We start from the raw sequence: 16,462 nt of genomic DNA, 5'->3' as shown, positions 1-16,462 counted from the left end.
GTTTACACGTGGTAACAAGGTCTGGGATCCAGAGCTGACTTTGAGAAACAACAGGTAAAAGTGAATTCTCAGAAACAGTTTAAAATACCAATGGACAAAATCTGAAAGTACCAGCTAATTGAAATAGCGCAAAAACACCTTGAAGAAAAATAAGTGTACCAGAACAGGGATTATGTTTGAAGGAAATTAAGTACATTAACTGACAAACATCACCAACCACCCCACTCGTGTTATTTTTCTATACATGTAGTCACAGTATTATCTCAGCAGTTTTCAGAAAGACTTTTTTGAAAAAGGATATTAAAGTCTAGTTATTTTTAGAGGTATTTCTAGAGATGGGTGTCAAATAATATTCTGAGACCCTACTGTGGCAGCTCTTTTCCTGCAGAGACAAAGAAAATCAGTAGAGTTGGTAGATGAGGTAAAAAACCTGGCACAGGAAATAAAGTCCAATACCAAAAATCTGGTTAACAGTGGGGAAAAAAAATTCCTTGCCAAGGTATTCTCACTGTTCATAGGCATTCAAATCTGCCACTTACAGGGACAAATGTTGTAGTTAAGCTGGGCTTCCCCAAAGAATTCAATGTTTTAATATCTGTGTACTTTGCATATTGTGCCAGGAATACAAGGGTGCCTTTACTCACATTCCATCAAATGCACTCTGTCTTCCCAAAGCACAGGCACTTGAGGAAAGTGGGGGGAAAAATCAATAGCAAAAAATCAGTGTCTTTTTTAATGCAATCACAGTTCTTTAATCAATTCATATTTATCTTTTTTGTATTGCTTCAAATTCAGATGACAAAATATTTTGAAATTGTTTATCAAGTTGCTTGCTAAATACTGTAAGCCCAGAATTACCTGGAATTACTTTGAAATGTTTAGTCTGGCTCATTTTTCTATCTTTCAGATCTCCATCAAGTGTTAGGCCCAAGGAAGGAGAGGGCTTTTGCCCCAGCTGAGACATTTACAAATGTGGATTCTCTGGCACACAGTAAGTTACCTCAGGCAGAGAACTTCCATGGCCTGTCCTCCACTCAGTCACTTACATCCATACAACTTGCAGGAGGTTAATTTTCTTTAAAAACCTTTATTTTGCTCAAATGTGGTTAGCAACACTCCACAGAAAGAAGAATTTCTGAGAAGGAGTAAGGGCAGAGACTGAAGCACACATCACAGAAAAACAGATCAAAACAGGTTTTCTAAAACAATCCAAAGGAAAGTGTTATACCTTGCTAACCATGGTATAGCAGACCTTTTGCAGTCTCATCTTTCCAATGTTTAGCAATCTTCCCAGAATTCAAATTTGTGCAGTTATGGTTTACACAAAAACAACACCTGATGTTAAGCAGCAAATGTGTTTCTATCCTTCTAAAAAATAGGACAAAATATGGAATATGGGGAATATGGAATTTAAGCATCTAACAACAATCAGCAATTAGAAATATTTTAAAAATCATAAACGCATGAGACAGTCTGCCATTTACATTTGTATTTAAATGGACAGTAGTAATATAGTAATAATAGCAGTAGAAATCTTTTTCTTTTTTTTTTTTTTTTTTCCTGAGTGCTAAGTATTTCTAGCTTATACCAGACCATGGGATCAAAATTTTGATTCAGTGTTCTCTTCAATTTTTAACTACACCTCAGCATCTTAAACACTGGACTAATTAAACATACATTAAACATGTATTAGAACACATGCTGTAAGACATGTCTTGTCACATGCTGAAAGACAAGAAACCTGCAAAGGAGATGCTTAAATACATTCCATGCATCCTACTTGGTGTCAGGATTTCATACTGGAAGCTTTTCCTAGCTCTTGTGCTCCTTCTTGCAAACCTGTGCAGCCACTTAAGACACTTAATTTTGCCTTAGCTTCTAAATCTTGGACACCACCTTCAAAATCAGAGATTCTGATTTGGAGTGGCACTGCTCTCTTTAAGTGTCTGTGTGGTCTGATTTCCCCAAACACCTTGTGCTCAGAAGCTTCTGCTGAAGAGGCAAAGGACTCACTGCTGCCAAGGTCCAGGCCAGCTCAGACATCTGCCACAGCTTCCTGCTGGAAATTGTATGGCTCAGATAACAACATTTAATTCTTCTGACACACCTGCCTCCCAAAAAGATCAGTGTTACCTACCAACACCCCTAAAGTATGGATTACACTGAGTACAAAGGAGGGAAAACAAAAGTTTCACAAGCACTAACTGAAGTACTAACAAAGCTGGAAGATGGAATTCAGTTTGCTTAAGCTAGACACTTAATTCAGATTAAATCATATTCAGGGCTAAAGTTCCAAGTTAGTTGGTGAAGAAATAACTACTTTTGAAGGTCACCATGACCATCTACCCACATCTGCACTCCTGCTGCCTGAACTCAAGCAGATAAGATCTTTATTTAGAGATACTCAACTGCACAAAAAACTGGCAAACAACCTCAAGAGTACACTGTGGTGACAAACAGAATCTTAAGTGATCTCCAGAGCATTTCCAAAGGAATTGAGTCAAAAACAGGAACAACCACTGGCTCCCACATACGTGCCTGTGAGAGCCAAGCTTTCATCCTAAAAGCCCTGAGGTCCTCAAGAGCAGACCTGGTGGCTGGTATTTCAGACACTGCACCTGCAGCCCTTGGAAATACAGCAGTTCCACAGCCCACACAGCTACCATGGTCACATCAGCACAGGCAGCACCAAATCCTTCCAGAAAAGAAAGCTGAAAAGGACAGAGGCACATCGTACAGCACCTGAAAACTTACATATACTGAAAGGAATGTTTCCAAGGTCATCTCAACACACCCCAATACTGCTCATCGTTTCTGAAATCAACACAAGATTTACATAAATGTACATCATTACATAACATTCAATTAAGACAGGCAGAATGCTGGGAATTCCTGCAATACTTGCAGGAAAACTATTAGTAGGTTAATCTAGCTGCTCAATACCGACAGACTGAAGAGACTAATTTAAATTCTGGGATAGGATCACGTATGACAGGTGATGGCTAAACCCTGCTATGAGCCCACCACCAAAGACTATTGCTGTATGAACACAGTGACTTCAGATGCTCAGGCATGACCAAGAGTTGAACATTTTTATGTGGTTTGGGCTCAGAAACTACATATGAATTCCTTTATCTCATGGTCTGGCAAGAAGAAATGTGCCTTCACTTGCTTTACTTCCTTAAACCATTCCTCCCTCTCAGAGTGACACCTTCCACTCAGTTGCTATCTCACCTTCCCGAAAATTAGCCAGTCCAGATGCAACAAAGAAAATAACCATCAAGATCCTAAGAAAAGAAGGAAAACCAAGGCTGTAATGTTAGCTAACACAAGCCAGGAAATTTAAAGCGGAAATTGAAATTTGAGCCTGAGATAGACATTTTGGCACAGATATTGCATGATTTTCCTTTGAGTATTGTCAGTCAAGATCCTCACTCCTGGGACTACACCTTCACAGCACATTCCAAATATACACAACATGCGGAGAGGCTTTGAGAGTTGATGGTATTTGCATTTGGACTGACATCTCCTTGTAATATGTTTGACACTGAGCACTTCTGTAACAAAGAACCGAGCCGCTTTCAACCCAAGTCTTTTCCAAAGAATAACGGGCAACTACACAAGAATGAATAAGTGAACAGTTTGCTACAGCAGTGAATGCCTCCGAAAACAGCAAGTTTGCAGGCACCAGATGGAAGGGAACATTATTGCAATTCCTGCATCCCATCGTGTAACAGCCAACAGAGCCGTTAACGCTTTCGGGTGATTTCTAAGCTTCTTTATGTGCTTTCCTTTGAAGGTGGGGGTTTTTTTGTGCCCTGTCAGTCTGCAAGCTAGGTTCAGCTGTCTGGGAAAGAAATTTTACTGGCAAGCTATCAAATGGGGAAAAACACAAAATACAGATGGAAACACTAATGATCATATTACAAAAATGACTAGATGGACACAAAGCTTATGTTGTAAAGTACGACCTACAGCACAAGTCTTTTGTCTCTCAGCTCTCCTTCTCCCATACTAGACACGTCTGCCTTTCCACAACTTCATTGATCACTTATCCCAGAAAAATATCTATCTCATGATCACAACGAGGTCTTACACTTTATTGTTTTCCTCTTCAAACAGCAAACTTAAATCTTATTTAGTGTACATTATATCTTCCTCAGAACTCGGAGCAAAATAGTTGTAAGAGATGTTTGCGTCAATTCAAATAACTCATTTTCATTGCTACCACCACAGATCATCATAAGAAAGCCACCCATTAAGTGAAATACTCCCAGTTACTTCCATTTATGCCAAGAAGTGTATTTTCCATTCCCAATGGAAAGGTCCTGTGCTCAGGATGTGCTCTCAGTATCTTGCACTCAGTAGAACTGAGTGTCTCATTGAAAAAGTCAGTGAGCATGTACAAGTGCTGCCTGAACTAGTCCCTGGCAAACCAAGGCAGAAAAATTACACAACCTTAACAATCCCTGCTCTGTATTAAAAATCTATTGTCTTGCTCATTCAGGAAAACACCTGTCTCATGTAAGTTGACAGAATCAAATTAATATCTGCCATATACTAGAATACAAATTTTGAAATTGGGGCATTCATAATCACATTAGCACCAAATTTTAAAACTCTGCATTGGCAGCATCACGTTGAGTACCAGTGCAGTACAAAAAAAGTCTTATGTTATATACACACTTTATATATAGACATGTTTTTAAAGCATATATATTAAGTCGACTCCTACAAGGCAAAAAAGCAGTGTCTCCTCTCTGTGTGTTGGTCTATATGGGGAAAAGTAAGATATTTTTATGATTCATGAAAAATAATCTGTAACTCTAGAACACATTTTCCTAAGTTTCAGTGAACTTCAATGCTCTTCAGTTATAGCTAGAAAGGACCTGACCTCAGAATCACACACTGATTACACAATGTGAGTCTATGTTCTCAAGAAACACCACATTCTGACCTCAAGTGAAAAAGCTAAATTGCTTTAGTTACAATATTAACACAAACCCAGCAATGGCTGCTTCTTAATTAATACAGCTAACAAAAAGATTTATGGTAAAGAAAATTTTATCATGCAGGGGGGGGAAAAGAAAGTATGAGACTGCATTTTTTCCCAGAGTAGAAAATCACAACTATCCTTTGTAACAAAGGGGAGAAAAACATTTTTCCATGTATCTTGAGAGTTCAGAGACAATGAGAGAGATGGTGTTAGGAAGGAAACAAAACTCACAGTTGGACCTCACAGCTAAAAGGACAATAGCCATGAATTTTACACAAAGCAGCAACATATGGAAGTTTGGCCATTTAGCCTGGTTCTCAGGAAGCCACTCTGAGGCCCTAAATCTGCAATATTCACTCTGAGCCAACACGACCTGTGTGCTGCAGGCAAGCAATCCAAACACACTGAAAGACAATCATATGACACTGCTAAAAACACAGGCACTTGGCCAAAATAAAAGCATTGTTCCAATACAGATGAGCATCGTCATCCCCAGAAAATTAGAGCATAACATTGAACCAGTACAATTTAATTTAAGAGAAACAAAAGCAGGCATATATGCAAGGCTGGAAACGTGAAGTGTTTTGAGGTTCACCATTAAAAGTAAAATGCTAACAATTGACCAGATTGTGATTGTGTTTCCACTGTGGTAAAACAGTATTGACAAACACTACGGTGTCGTGTCTCTCATTTGTGAATTAATGTCATTAAGTATTTGAAAATGTGTATTTATCTATAAAATTTATCTACACCTGGCACGGGCAGGTTGTTACAAACACACTGGAGATTTGCTTTCAGGAACACAAGAATGTTAACATTAATCTTTCTGTGATATTTAACATCACATTTCAATGCATGTGCCTGGAGAAAAAAACCTTCTGCAATGTATCTCAGTGATTAAACAATTCTGAACAACTATGACCAATGTGAATCGTGTTCTACTGCACCCCAAAGTATGTCTTGATATCAAAATGCATAAAAGTTGGGGAATTTAGATCCCTCCCAAACTCTTCATTGCCATTATCCCTGGGCACACAGTGCTGCTGAGGAAATGTCATAGAGGTACTGTTTCATAACATGCATTAGTTTCAATATTTTAAATAAAAGGAAGCCAAAGTGTGGCCAAATGTGCCAACATAAGCACTGTTGGTACAGCCATCACCATCAGTACCTCCTTCCTTCACTGCAGCTCATTTTGAACATTTTTTGGAGGAGAAAAAAAAGAGGGAGAGAGAGGGTGAACAATACAACAAAGGAAAAATGTCTTTTTTTCAGAATTGTCTCTCCTATTAAGACCACAGCAGTAATATTTTTTAAATTGGAAACAGAAAAACAGATTTTAATTTCTCACAAGCCGTTCCATTGATAAAACTGCAGAGCCTGGGATCTCTTGATGTTTTGCCCAGCTATCAAGGCATGCCAAGCATCAAGACATTTGATGGAAGAGTCACCAAGACTTGTAAAAAATTGTATTAACCCAGCAAGTTGAGAGGGGAAACACTCAGTCCATGTAGGTGAGTGACTGTGTGGCCTATGTATCTCTGATACTGCTGCTGTATATGCAATTACACACTGTTCTAACGTAAATTAACACAATTTACTGTGTGAAGACAACCACAGTTCAAGTCCACCCTGGCACAATTTTTAAAAAACTGGTTTTTACAACCTCATAATAATGACTTACCGTACAAAGAAACCCCAACAGAATGTAAATTTACAACATTAAAGCAAACTAGAATTATTTAATTGAATTTTAACTCAAAGAATTAAAAAAGTGTAAATACTTTACTCTGATTTTGATCTTGTCCAGATGTTCTAAAAGCACCATACAGATTTTTCAAAACGCCATTCCAGACACCATGAGAAAATACACCAAATGGAAACAAAACAACAATACCCCTTTTTAATATCTAAAACACAGGATCACCAGGACAAAAGGGTGAGCTTATAAATAGTTTTGTCACTGGCATTACTGCTCTCTCAAAGCTCAGATTCTGGGAAAATCACCTTCACTTCCCACAGCCTCAGTACATGCTCCACAGGAAATGTGTATTTACTGCAGAAGAAAGACATTCTGCTGGTATGACATCATGCCTTCAACCAGGGTAACTCCAACTAAACTGTCACATTCAGTTACCAAACCTGAATTAGAGCATCTTTTCCTGTGTCTGATGCAGCATTTATTTGCTAATATTAAGTGACAGTTCTGAATACCAAGATGGCAGATAAAAAGTTGAAATCACTCCATGCTAACATCTAAACAGAAAATTAATCACTTTCGGAGGTGAGACAAAGTGCTCCTTCAGTTCTCCCAAAAGCATCATAATTAGTTTATATACTTGCTTTTGATATATTTCCTAAGATTTGTGGAAAGTTATTAGTGGGTAAAACAGAACAGCAATCAAAGAATGTGCAAGATAAGAGAGTTCAGATTAGGGTCCCACCACCCTCAACGACAGTCAAGCCAACAGCATGTCATCAAAGCTGTTGGAAACTAAATGTAACTACTGCTAACAAGATTTGCCAGGATTCCAACGTGACACTCAGTAAATGATGCACAAAGGTCTGTGTGTGGGAGACAAAAACTTCCTGTGCCTCCAGAACTTCACAGGAGCAGAAGCGTTTAAAACTCCTCCTTGAAGACTCAGGCATCCCATCACCAAAGGAGCCACAAAGCAGGACAGAGACTCAGGTGGCTTCTGTCTGAGGCATTCTGCTTTTTATGAGGGCTCTCCCACTCAAGGAAGGGGTGTAATTTCACCAAAGTTCCTTCCAGCTTTGAGATTTCTAAACAATGACATTATTTTGCCAAGCCTTTCCATGCAGACAACAGTTAATAAAATCCACACTGGAATATTTTCCTGTGGTTTAATAAAGGCTAATTCCACTTTCAGATTAACAGATTTTTAAGCAAAATCACGAGGATCTTCACTGCATTTTGCAATACGCTTTAGAACTCTTCAGCATAAGTGGTTTCTTCATTTGTTTTTTACAGGTCTGCATTCGGGTTTCATTTCTGTGATGTGGCATTTGAAAACGGTGATGGTACATGAGCAACTTCACTGCTCTTGAGCCCGACATATTTACTACAAACTGATGTTTTAGGTATGCAATACCTGATTTTCTCCCTCTTTACTAAGGTACTTCCATTATTCCATGCAATGAATGCTGGATTCTATTAAATGTATTTACATTTTTCTCCTTAAGCACTGTTTACTGGGTTTTCACTTAACCATCCAACAAATACTGTGGTTATGCAAATGTTTACACTGTGTTCATCTTATTTATTTTTGCACAGAAAAAAGAAAAAGGAGCTGTTCCTAATTGTAAAAATACTAGATTTTTTTTGAGAAAAAATTATTAATAATTGCTAAAAATTGTAGTTTTCTATTTGCTACAAACTTAAAAGTAAAGCTGAACAGCAAATTATGGTATTACAACATTTAAGAAAGATGTCAGACTCATTCCCACATCCCCCATCAGGCAGATCACACTCATGAGCAGCTGCCAGGAAAGGTGGAGCCCACAATACAGCTAATGTATAACTTCATCAGCGTGTGTGCTAGGCTCAGTGCTCGTTTTCCAAAGACAGTATCAGGTATGAACAGACCTTCAGCATTCCCAACCTGCCCACTCCTTTATAAAGCGGCAGTGGCTCCAGCTCCAGGAATGGTTCTGTGCTGACTCACTTCTGCAATACCCAGAGGAGCTGAGACACACCACACACTGAGAATTATTACTCCAAGTTATTGCTTCCCTTGGGCTATTTGAATAACAAACAAAAAGAATGCATAAAGTGAATCCAGATTTTTGCCCATTTTACTCGTTTAGAATATAAGCTCTTTGAGACAGGAGAACTACCCTCACTTTGAATCTTGCACAGTGTTTTTCACCTTATCAACAATTCATGCAATAATGTATGCAACTGTTCTGTCCTTGCTAGAAAAGAAGACACAGTCCCATGTTCACTGATAAAGACCCTGACAGATGTCCTGGGAGGACAGATTTGATTTGGATCAAGAAAGAATACATACTGAAGATTGTTGCTGAATTAGCCAGAACGCTTTATGGTGGTTACACAAGATTTATGCTGTCTGTGTAAAAGTACAGATGACACTCAGCTGGCATAAAGTCAGAACAGCTCAGAAAGACAACAACTGATTCAATAAAAATTTAACCAGAACAAAATGGCAACTTAAAAATTTTCAAATGGCGCCCCTGTGTTCCTATCTGTCCCTTGCTTTGCATCTCAGGATATTTTTATTCTTTTGGAAGAGACTCTAAAAGATTTCTGACTCTTCAGCTTATATCCAAGGGACTGAATCTGATCTCACTGGTCAGAAGGGCATCCTCCACCAACATGGCCTAAAGTTTATCATCAGTCACAGTGTCATTAGTAGTTTCTGTTTACCAATCAGAATGTCGAAATAAACATCTTGATTAAACTAAAACCACAAAAAACAGAGGATGGCGTACCAGAAGAACAGTGTGAATCCTTTTCTAGGAGGATGGAAAAATAGGGTCTGCTTAAGACAGGATCCCCAGGCACCTCATTAAGATAAACAGCTTGACAATGGAGACACTGCCAAGTACAAAAAAAACCAAACAACTTCCTTAAACTGTCTTTAAGTTGCTACTTTACAAAACACAATCCTCAGCTAAGTATGAGCTCCACCACCCAAGTGAAATCTCAGCCCCAGAGAAGTCACCAGCACAAATTCCCAGTGCTTTAAGGAGCCCAGAGCCACCTTTTGTTGTATGGGGCTGACATGAAAACGTGCAGGCACCACAGCCATGTAGCTTAACCCTGATCACCTCTTAGGAGAAACACACACTTTTAGACTCATCATCTCTTAGAGGAGACACCTAAAATAGGTCAACTGATTTATACCCAAAAATGCTTTTTTACCTCCTCAGGCAGAAACAAAGATTTAAGTGACAAGCTCTATATTGCAGATATCTAAAATAAGCAGAAAGAAACCCACATAGAATTTTATTCTTGGTTTTCAGATGAAAACACAACTTGTATATAAGGAACCAGCACATAATACAGACTGCTCTCTGGAAAAGATCAGAATACAGAGTTATGCATCACTCCTTCACCAAGAAGGCCCTTAATATTTAGACAAAACAAATGAAATGGAAAGTTGGAAACATTAACCATCCATGCTAATCAATGAAGTGAAACAAACTCCAAGTAAATTGGTCAGGTTTCCAGCAGATCCCCTAAGATTAGCACATTCTGACACTGTGATAACTGATAGTTAATCTTCTATTTTAATAAAGTTACTTCAGGCTATTTGTGTATTTTCTTTATCATATCATTAGGTTTCAGTGTCTCTTCAAAGACCAAAAATGAGTAGAACAATAATAATTTTGCATCTCTGCAGTGTTAATATCCTACCTGTACCCCACTACAACAAGATATATTTATGATTTATTCTACATCACCTCCTCCCTGATATGTCTTCGGTTCAATCCCTTACCTAGGAATGAAATCCTGTCTCATCACTTCACCCAACCTCAAAAATCTGTCTTCTGATTTTCCTCCAAATTTTCACCTTCTCTGCCAAAACTAACCTTCTATTTCTAACCTTTGAACTGGATTTCCAGGATGACAGGAGGAAAATCTTCTGGCCTCTTATGCCCTGGCATATTCCACAGCACAGGTTTTTTTTTTCATTTTTTTTGATTGTTCCTAACAACAAATGTTGATTACTCGGATCTTAATTTCCGTATTTTTCATTTCTTACTGTTCCTGGTTAATTATATTATTACATGCACATGCATCATCTCTATCACACCTTGGAGGAGATCAGATTACACAGATGGATATATTCCAATAAGATACAAATAACAGAGATACAATATAGAAAAATCAAGATCATAACAGTAATTCTGAACTGAAAATCATGAAACATACAACTATCAGTCAATGGCCATTTTTTTACAAAATAAATTTAATTTCTTATTTAGAACTTCTTTACGCTCCAAATATATAAAAATTAAAACTGTTAATTTTCTAACAAAAAAAAAAAAATTTAATGCATATAGCCAGAAGAAACTTTCCAATTTCCACCAAGACCACAACTTTTGCTTTTCATCAGAACGTATTTCAATAACTTATTCAAGCAGATTGCAGTAATTCCATAATACCATGTGATTTACGGGCACAACATATATTAAAACTAAAAAAAACCCAAAACCTAACACCTATTTTAAATAACAGATTGATATTAGAGTGGAATTGGTCTCTAGCACTCAATATCTGTGAAAAAGAACATGTGCCTTACACAGGAACTACTGTGCCTAAGAAAATGTAACCTCTCTACAGTCACCATTTTCATCTTTCTTAGTGTTAAACACACAGCTTTACTCTACAAATCCATAGCAAATTTAATTTTCCTATTTGATAGATTAAATAATTTTAACAGCCTGGTTACCCTTCGACTCAATGAAGAATGTAAATCTGACATCATCTCTATTAGGAATTTAGTATTTTGGGGAAGAAATTAATTATTGTTCTTACAGTCTTATAACCTTCACAATTTTCTGAGACCTTTCTCTTGCTTCACTCTTCATCTTTACTGCTCCTACATAACAGGTACAAAGGCTCCTTCCAACCTGCACATCACTGTGGTTCAAAACAAAGAAATCTTCTAAAATATCTTGAGGACTACTCACTACAGTACCTTGATAAACCACAAAGCTTGGCCTGGAATCTTATTTCAGTGTATTATTTATCATAACATTTCAGTGTATTTAACATTTCAGTATGTTAGAGACTTGGAAGTCTTTTTGGTTGTATGATGTTTTCTGTAACTGACACCTTCTTTCCAGAAGAAGGACTCAATAGCTTTTTACAGATGTTCTTTAAAAATGCACTTTATAACAAAGACTTAAATCATTATTTAAAAAAAAAAGTCACAAACATCAAAAGCAATTTTCAGTATAAACAGTAATCTGTTGTTACCAGTCAGGACTGAAGTATACAAAGAGTGTTGTTAATGACAATTAAATAACGAACCCTGTAGCATTGATATCTGTCTTTTTTTTTACAAAATACTAGAATACAATTTAAAGAAAAACTTGAAAAATGCCTCAGCTCTTTGTTAAATGACTTGGATATCTATCCTTCTTTAAAATGCAGCTGAAACCTGTGAGTGAGCTCAAAAATCAGTAGAAATGACTGTATCACAGACTAATAGCACAATTGTTTTAAGTGCCATTTCCTTCAGAAACCAGGCCAAAAGAATACTCATTTCAGACCAGAAATGTCTTAAATGTACCAGAGTCTCAGTGGGGAAAAAAAAGCAATCAGAGTGCTGATGAAAAAAGGAAAGGAATTGCAGAAAAAGGTAACTTCAAAGTATACCACATCCACCTATTCAACAGCTTACAGAACACATTGCTTTCAGTCTATTATAATCTAAGATTTATTTTCTTTTTTATGGTAACAACATAAAAAGGGAGGAAATCCCTGTCATTTATATCCTGATTAGTCAATAATCTGGAGGTCTAATGCAGACTCAAGCAAGCAAATAATTATTCAGATCAGTCCAACCAGAGCTTAATGAACAGTTTTAATTTTCTGGAAGAAAGACATTTATTCTCCTTCAGGAACATCTCATTGCCACCAGTTTCAAAAAATTGCTCAGTCTTTAAGTCAGCTCCACAGCAGAAAAATAGTCTTACTCAATAAATATCACTTCAAATGAGTATTAACCTCAAAGTTTCCTTTATTCTTTTAACTAACATTTACCTCTAAGAAAAATAAATATTGATGATTAATCTTTTTTCCAAATCCACATACACACAAAAAAAGTTTCCTTAATGTTAGTGAATGAAAATGCTAAAGAAGTATTATCGTATGAGAACAACTACATAAAGGATGCTGGAATCTTATCCACTTCTTCCCAATTTTTATCACCAATACAGCTGTACACCTCAATGAGATGCATTCATTAGTTCCCCCATAATTAATTAAAAGCCACTGGTAACTTCAGATCTGAAGTCTTGTTGGAAGGACCTAATTGCATAGTGGTTTTTAATTTTATTACTTATTTTATAAACACATAAGTTCAAAAATCTGTACTTACTTCTACATGTGCAAATAACATTTCTTCAGTGTTATCATTGTTTTTCTCCTTGAGGTCTGGTGGGATGTGTCTGTTTCTTACTTGGAAGTGTGTCTTACTAAGATAACCATCACCAAGGTCCTGTGTTCAGAAAAAGAAAAAAGAAATTTTCTGTAACCAAAATGGTAAATGCCTTCACTGTTCTAGAAAATAAACAGAGCATGGTATTTAGGCACAGGCTCCAAGTCTTTTTATAGGCACCGATGACTGCAGTGCTCCTCAGCACCTTCTCACAGATAGTTTACACCAGTTCTTGCTGTTGAAGGAAGTCAAAGACCTGAACAGCAAAAAATAAATTTTAATACAGCTATTAATGGAATAAGATAACTGCACCCTGGGGATCAGGATAAGTGCCAAAGAACAGGAAGGCAGTGCACCAAGATGATGAAGAGATGAGAAGTTATTAACGATTTTGACCTATTTCAATGCATTCATGCCAGGATTAACTTCCCAACTCTTGCGAGCCTGGTTTGGTTTTGCTGTTTCCCCCTCTAACTTTACGAAGTTCTGAATAACAAAACAAAACAAAACAAAACCTCAGAATTTATGTATGCAGAGTCACAACTTGTTTCCTCCTCTTGATCACCTCTGAGGTCAAACCTGAGAGGAAACAGACGAAGCTGTACCTTCTCCCAGCTCACATTTTATCATTCTGCTTCCCAGGCCACACAGCCCATAGCTGTTAAGTGCCCTAGCACAATCCCAGAGTGGCGGAAGAAAGGTTTAGGAGCTTTCCTGCATGTGCCTACCTGCACATTTTATTTTTGCTAATTAGAAGCAAGAGAAGAGAAAACGTTTAATAACAGGTACACTCTGAAAGGGAGAAAGCATGTACAGAAGACAAAGAACAGTAGTTGCATGTTGAGGATTTATTTCTCAAAGGAAACAAATAAATTGGGGGTTTATTAGCTGTTTCATTACATTTTATTTTAGACAAACAGAGAGCATATGCACAACATCTGATGGAAAAGGATTCTATTCAAAACAGTCTCACTACAAAATTCATTAACATAGCATTAAATTACTTGACAAGACTGCAAATTTAGTTGTGATTTAACTCTTTGGTTAGTTTGTCATTGCTGACACAGTTTATACCATTTATTTTGACCTTTAAACCAGCACAGCTTTTGTATTGACACAGTAATTCTCTCTTTCCAAAGACACTGTAGATTACATGTACCTCCAAAATCTGTGATCTACTTGTTTACTTTGCTCTGATCAAGTTTCACACATTAAAAAAAAAGGATAATGCCCTCTACATGTATTTTTTCCATTGATTTTTAAGCATGAAGAACAGTATAGGCAATTACATCGCTCACTCCTCATAGTGTATGCCTTATTTTCTCAGTAAATCTCGTTAAGAGCATGAACCCACCAATCTTTCCTGCATGTCCTGGCTGCAGAGCCAAGTGCAGCCTGTGCAGGGAGGAACCCAGTGCGCAGAGAATTGATGAAAAGACAGCTAAGCCTAAATTTGTGATAGAAAATCCACTTCTTTCCCTCTCAACACCCTCTCAAGGGTCTCCTTGTTCCTCTGGAGTGTCTCCTCAAGGAGCTTCCCAACAGTGCCAGCAGGAGGAAAGATACCTGCACAGGTATTTGTCACACTAAGAGCAGCAGCAGAAGTGCTGCAGCCACCCACAGAGGTGACATGCCCCACGGCACAGTGAGCTGAGCCAGAGCACGGCTGGACAGAGCCTCTGCCTCCCTGAACCAGTTCTTACCTCCAAAAGAGTCAAACCTCACAGCCTTTGCATCCTGTGAGTGCGGGGAGGGGAGGGGAGGGGAGGGGAGGGGAGGGGAGGGGAGGGGAGGGGAGGGGAGGGGATGAATGGATGGATGATGGATGGATGGATGGATGGATGGATGGATGGATGGATGGATGGATGGATGGATGGATGATGGATGGATGGATGATGGATGGATGGATGATGGATGGATGGATGGATGGATGGATGGATGGATGGATGGATGGATGATGGATGGATGGATGATGGATGGATGATGGATGGATGATGGATGGATGGATGGATGATGGATGGATGGATGGATGATGGATGGATGGATGGATGGATGGATGGATGGATGGATGGATGGATGATGGATGGATGGATGGATGGATGGATGATGGATGATGGATGGATGATGGATGGATGATGGATGGATGGATGGATGATGGATGATGGATGGATGGATGGATGATGGATGGATGGATGATGGATGGATGGATGATGGATGGATGATGGATGGATGATGGATGGATGGATGGATGATGGATGATGGATGGATGATGGATGGATGGATGATGGATGGATGATGGATGGATGGATGGATGATGGATGGATGATGGATGGATGATGGATGGATGGATGATGGATGGATGATGGATGGATGGATGATGGATGGATGGATGATGGATGGATGATGGATGGATGGATGGATGATGGATGGATGGATGATGGATGGATGGATGATGGATGGATGGATGATGGATGGATGATGGATGGATGGATGATGGATGGATGGATGGATGGATGGATGGATGCATGGATGGATGGATGGAGCCAGCAGTCTCTGTGTTTGGTAGCTGTGTCTCAGGGCAGGAAGGAAGGAGGAGCATCCCTCCTGCTGCACTCTGTAGTGCTTTGTACTCTGCACATTTCTATACCCCTATAAATCAAAGCTGTAGCCAGAACCTTGATCCCACTAATTTGCAAAGGGAGTCCCTTCCTACTGCAGCTGTATCAAAAGCCAAAAGGAACTAATGCAGCTTTTGGTATGATTACCTGGATTAACCTCTCCAAACATGAAACAAACATAAAGCAGAGAGCAAACAGGGCCTCGTTTGCTTCAGTTAAATCTCCATCTCCACAGCAAGATTTAACCAGTCATCCCTAACAGCAGCACCCGAGTTCAGCTCCACCAGCTCCTGCACTAGAGGTGCTCTTGGCTTTTTTACAGCTTTCTTCCAGTGGAAAAAAAACCCAAACCAAGAAAACACATTATAAAAATAACATCATTTGGAACATTTCACTTACAGCTATAAATACAGGGTTCTGCTCGGGCCATGTGAGCTTACGCACCAAGAGCCAGCTCCATGAGAACAATGAGTATTTCATCATCTAAATTTAATCTCCACAGAAAAACACGGGAACACAGGAACACAGTTCTACCAGCCTGCTTCACTTGTGTGGTCTCACTGCTATCAATGGGTCTATTCACGTGAGCCAGGAATGAGGAATGGGATCCAAGTGCATTACATCAGCAAAATTAAGAGTGCCCCAAACTACCCACAACACATATACTGGGTAAAAAAAAAAGAAAAAAA

At 38.5% G+C, this 16,462-nt stretch overlaps 1 protein-coding gene across 3 annotated transcripts in view; it reads right to left on the bottom strand.

Annotated features, from left to right (window-relative positions):
* ATG10 (autophagy related 10) overlaps positions 1-16,462 on the bottom strand; it is a 60,110-nt gene that overhangs the window by 39,725 nt on the left and 3,923 nt on the right. For all 3 annotated transcript variants that reach the window (XM_088054269.1, XM_014258233.2, XM_014258232.2), the window contains exon 3: positions 13,096-13,215. In XM_088054269.1, the coding sequence (XP_087910395.1) occupies positions 13,096-13,215 (120 nt within the window). The remainder of the gene's footprint in view (positions 1-13,095; positions 13,216-16,462) is intronic.

Source organism: Pseudopodoces humilis, chromosome 4 (assembly GCF_049639895.1).
Source record: "Pseudopodoces humilis isolate 2021_Gansu_Grassland_sample_001 chromosome 4, ASM4963989v1, whole genome shotgun sequence".
NCBI classification, from domain to species: domain Eukaryota; kingdom Metazoa; phylum Chordata; class Aves; order Passeriformes; family Paridae; genus Pseudopodoces; species Pseudopodoces humilis.
Note: the sequence above shows the minus strand (reverse complement) of the source record. Positions and strands in the feature narration are given on the sequence as shown.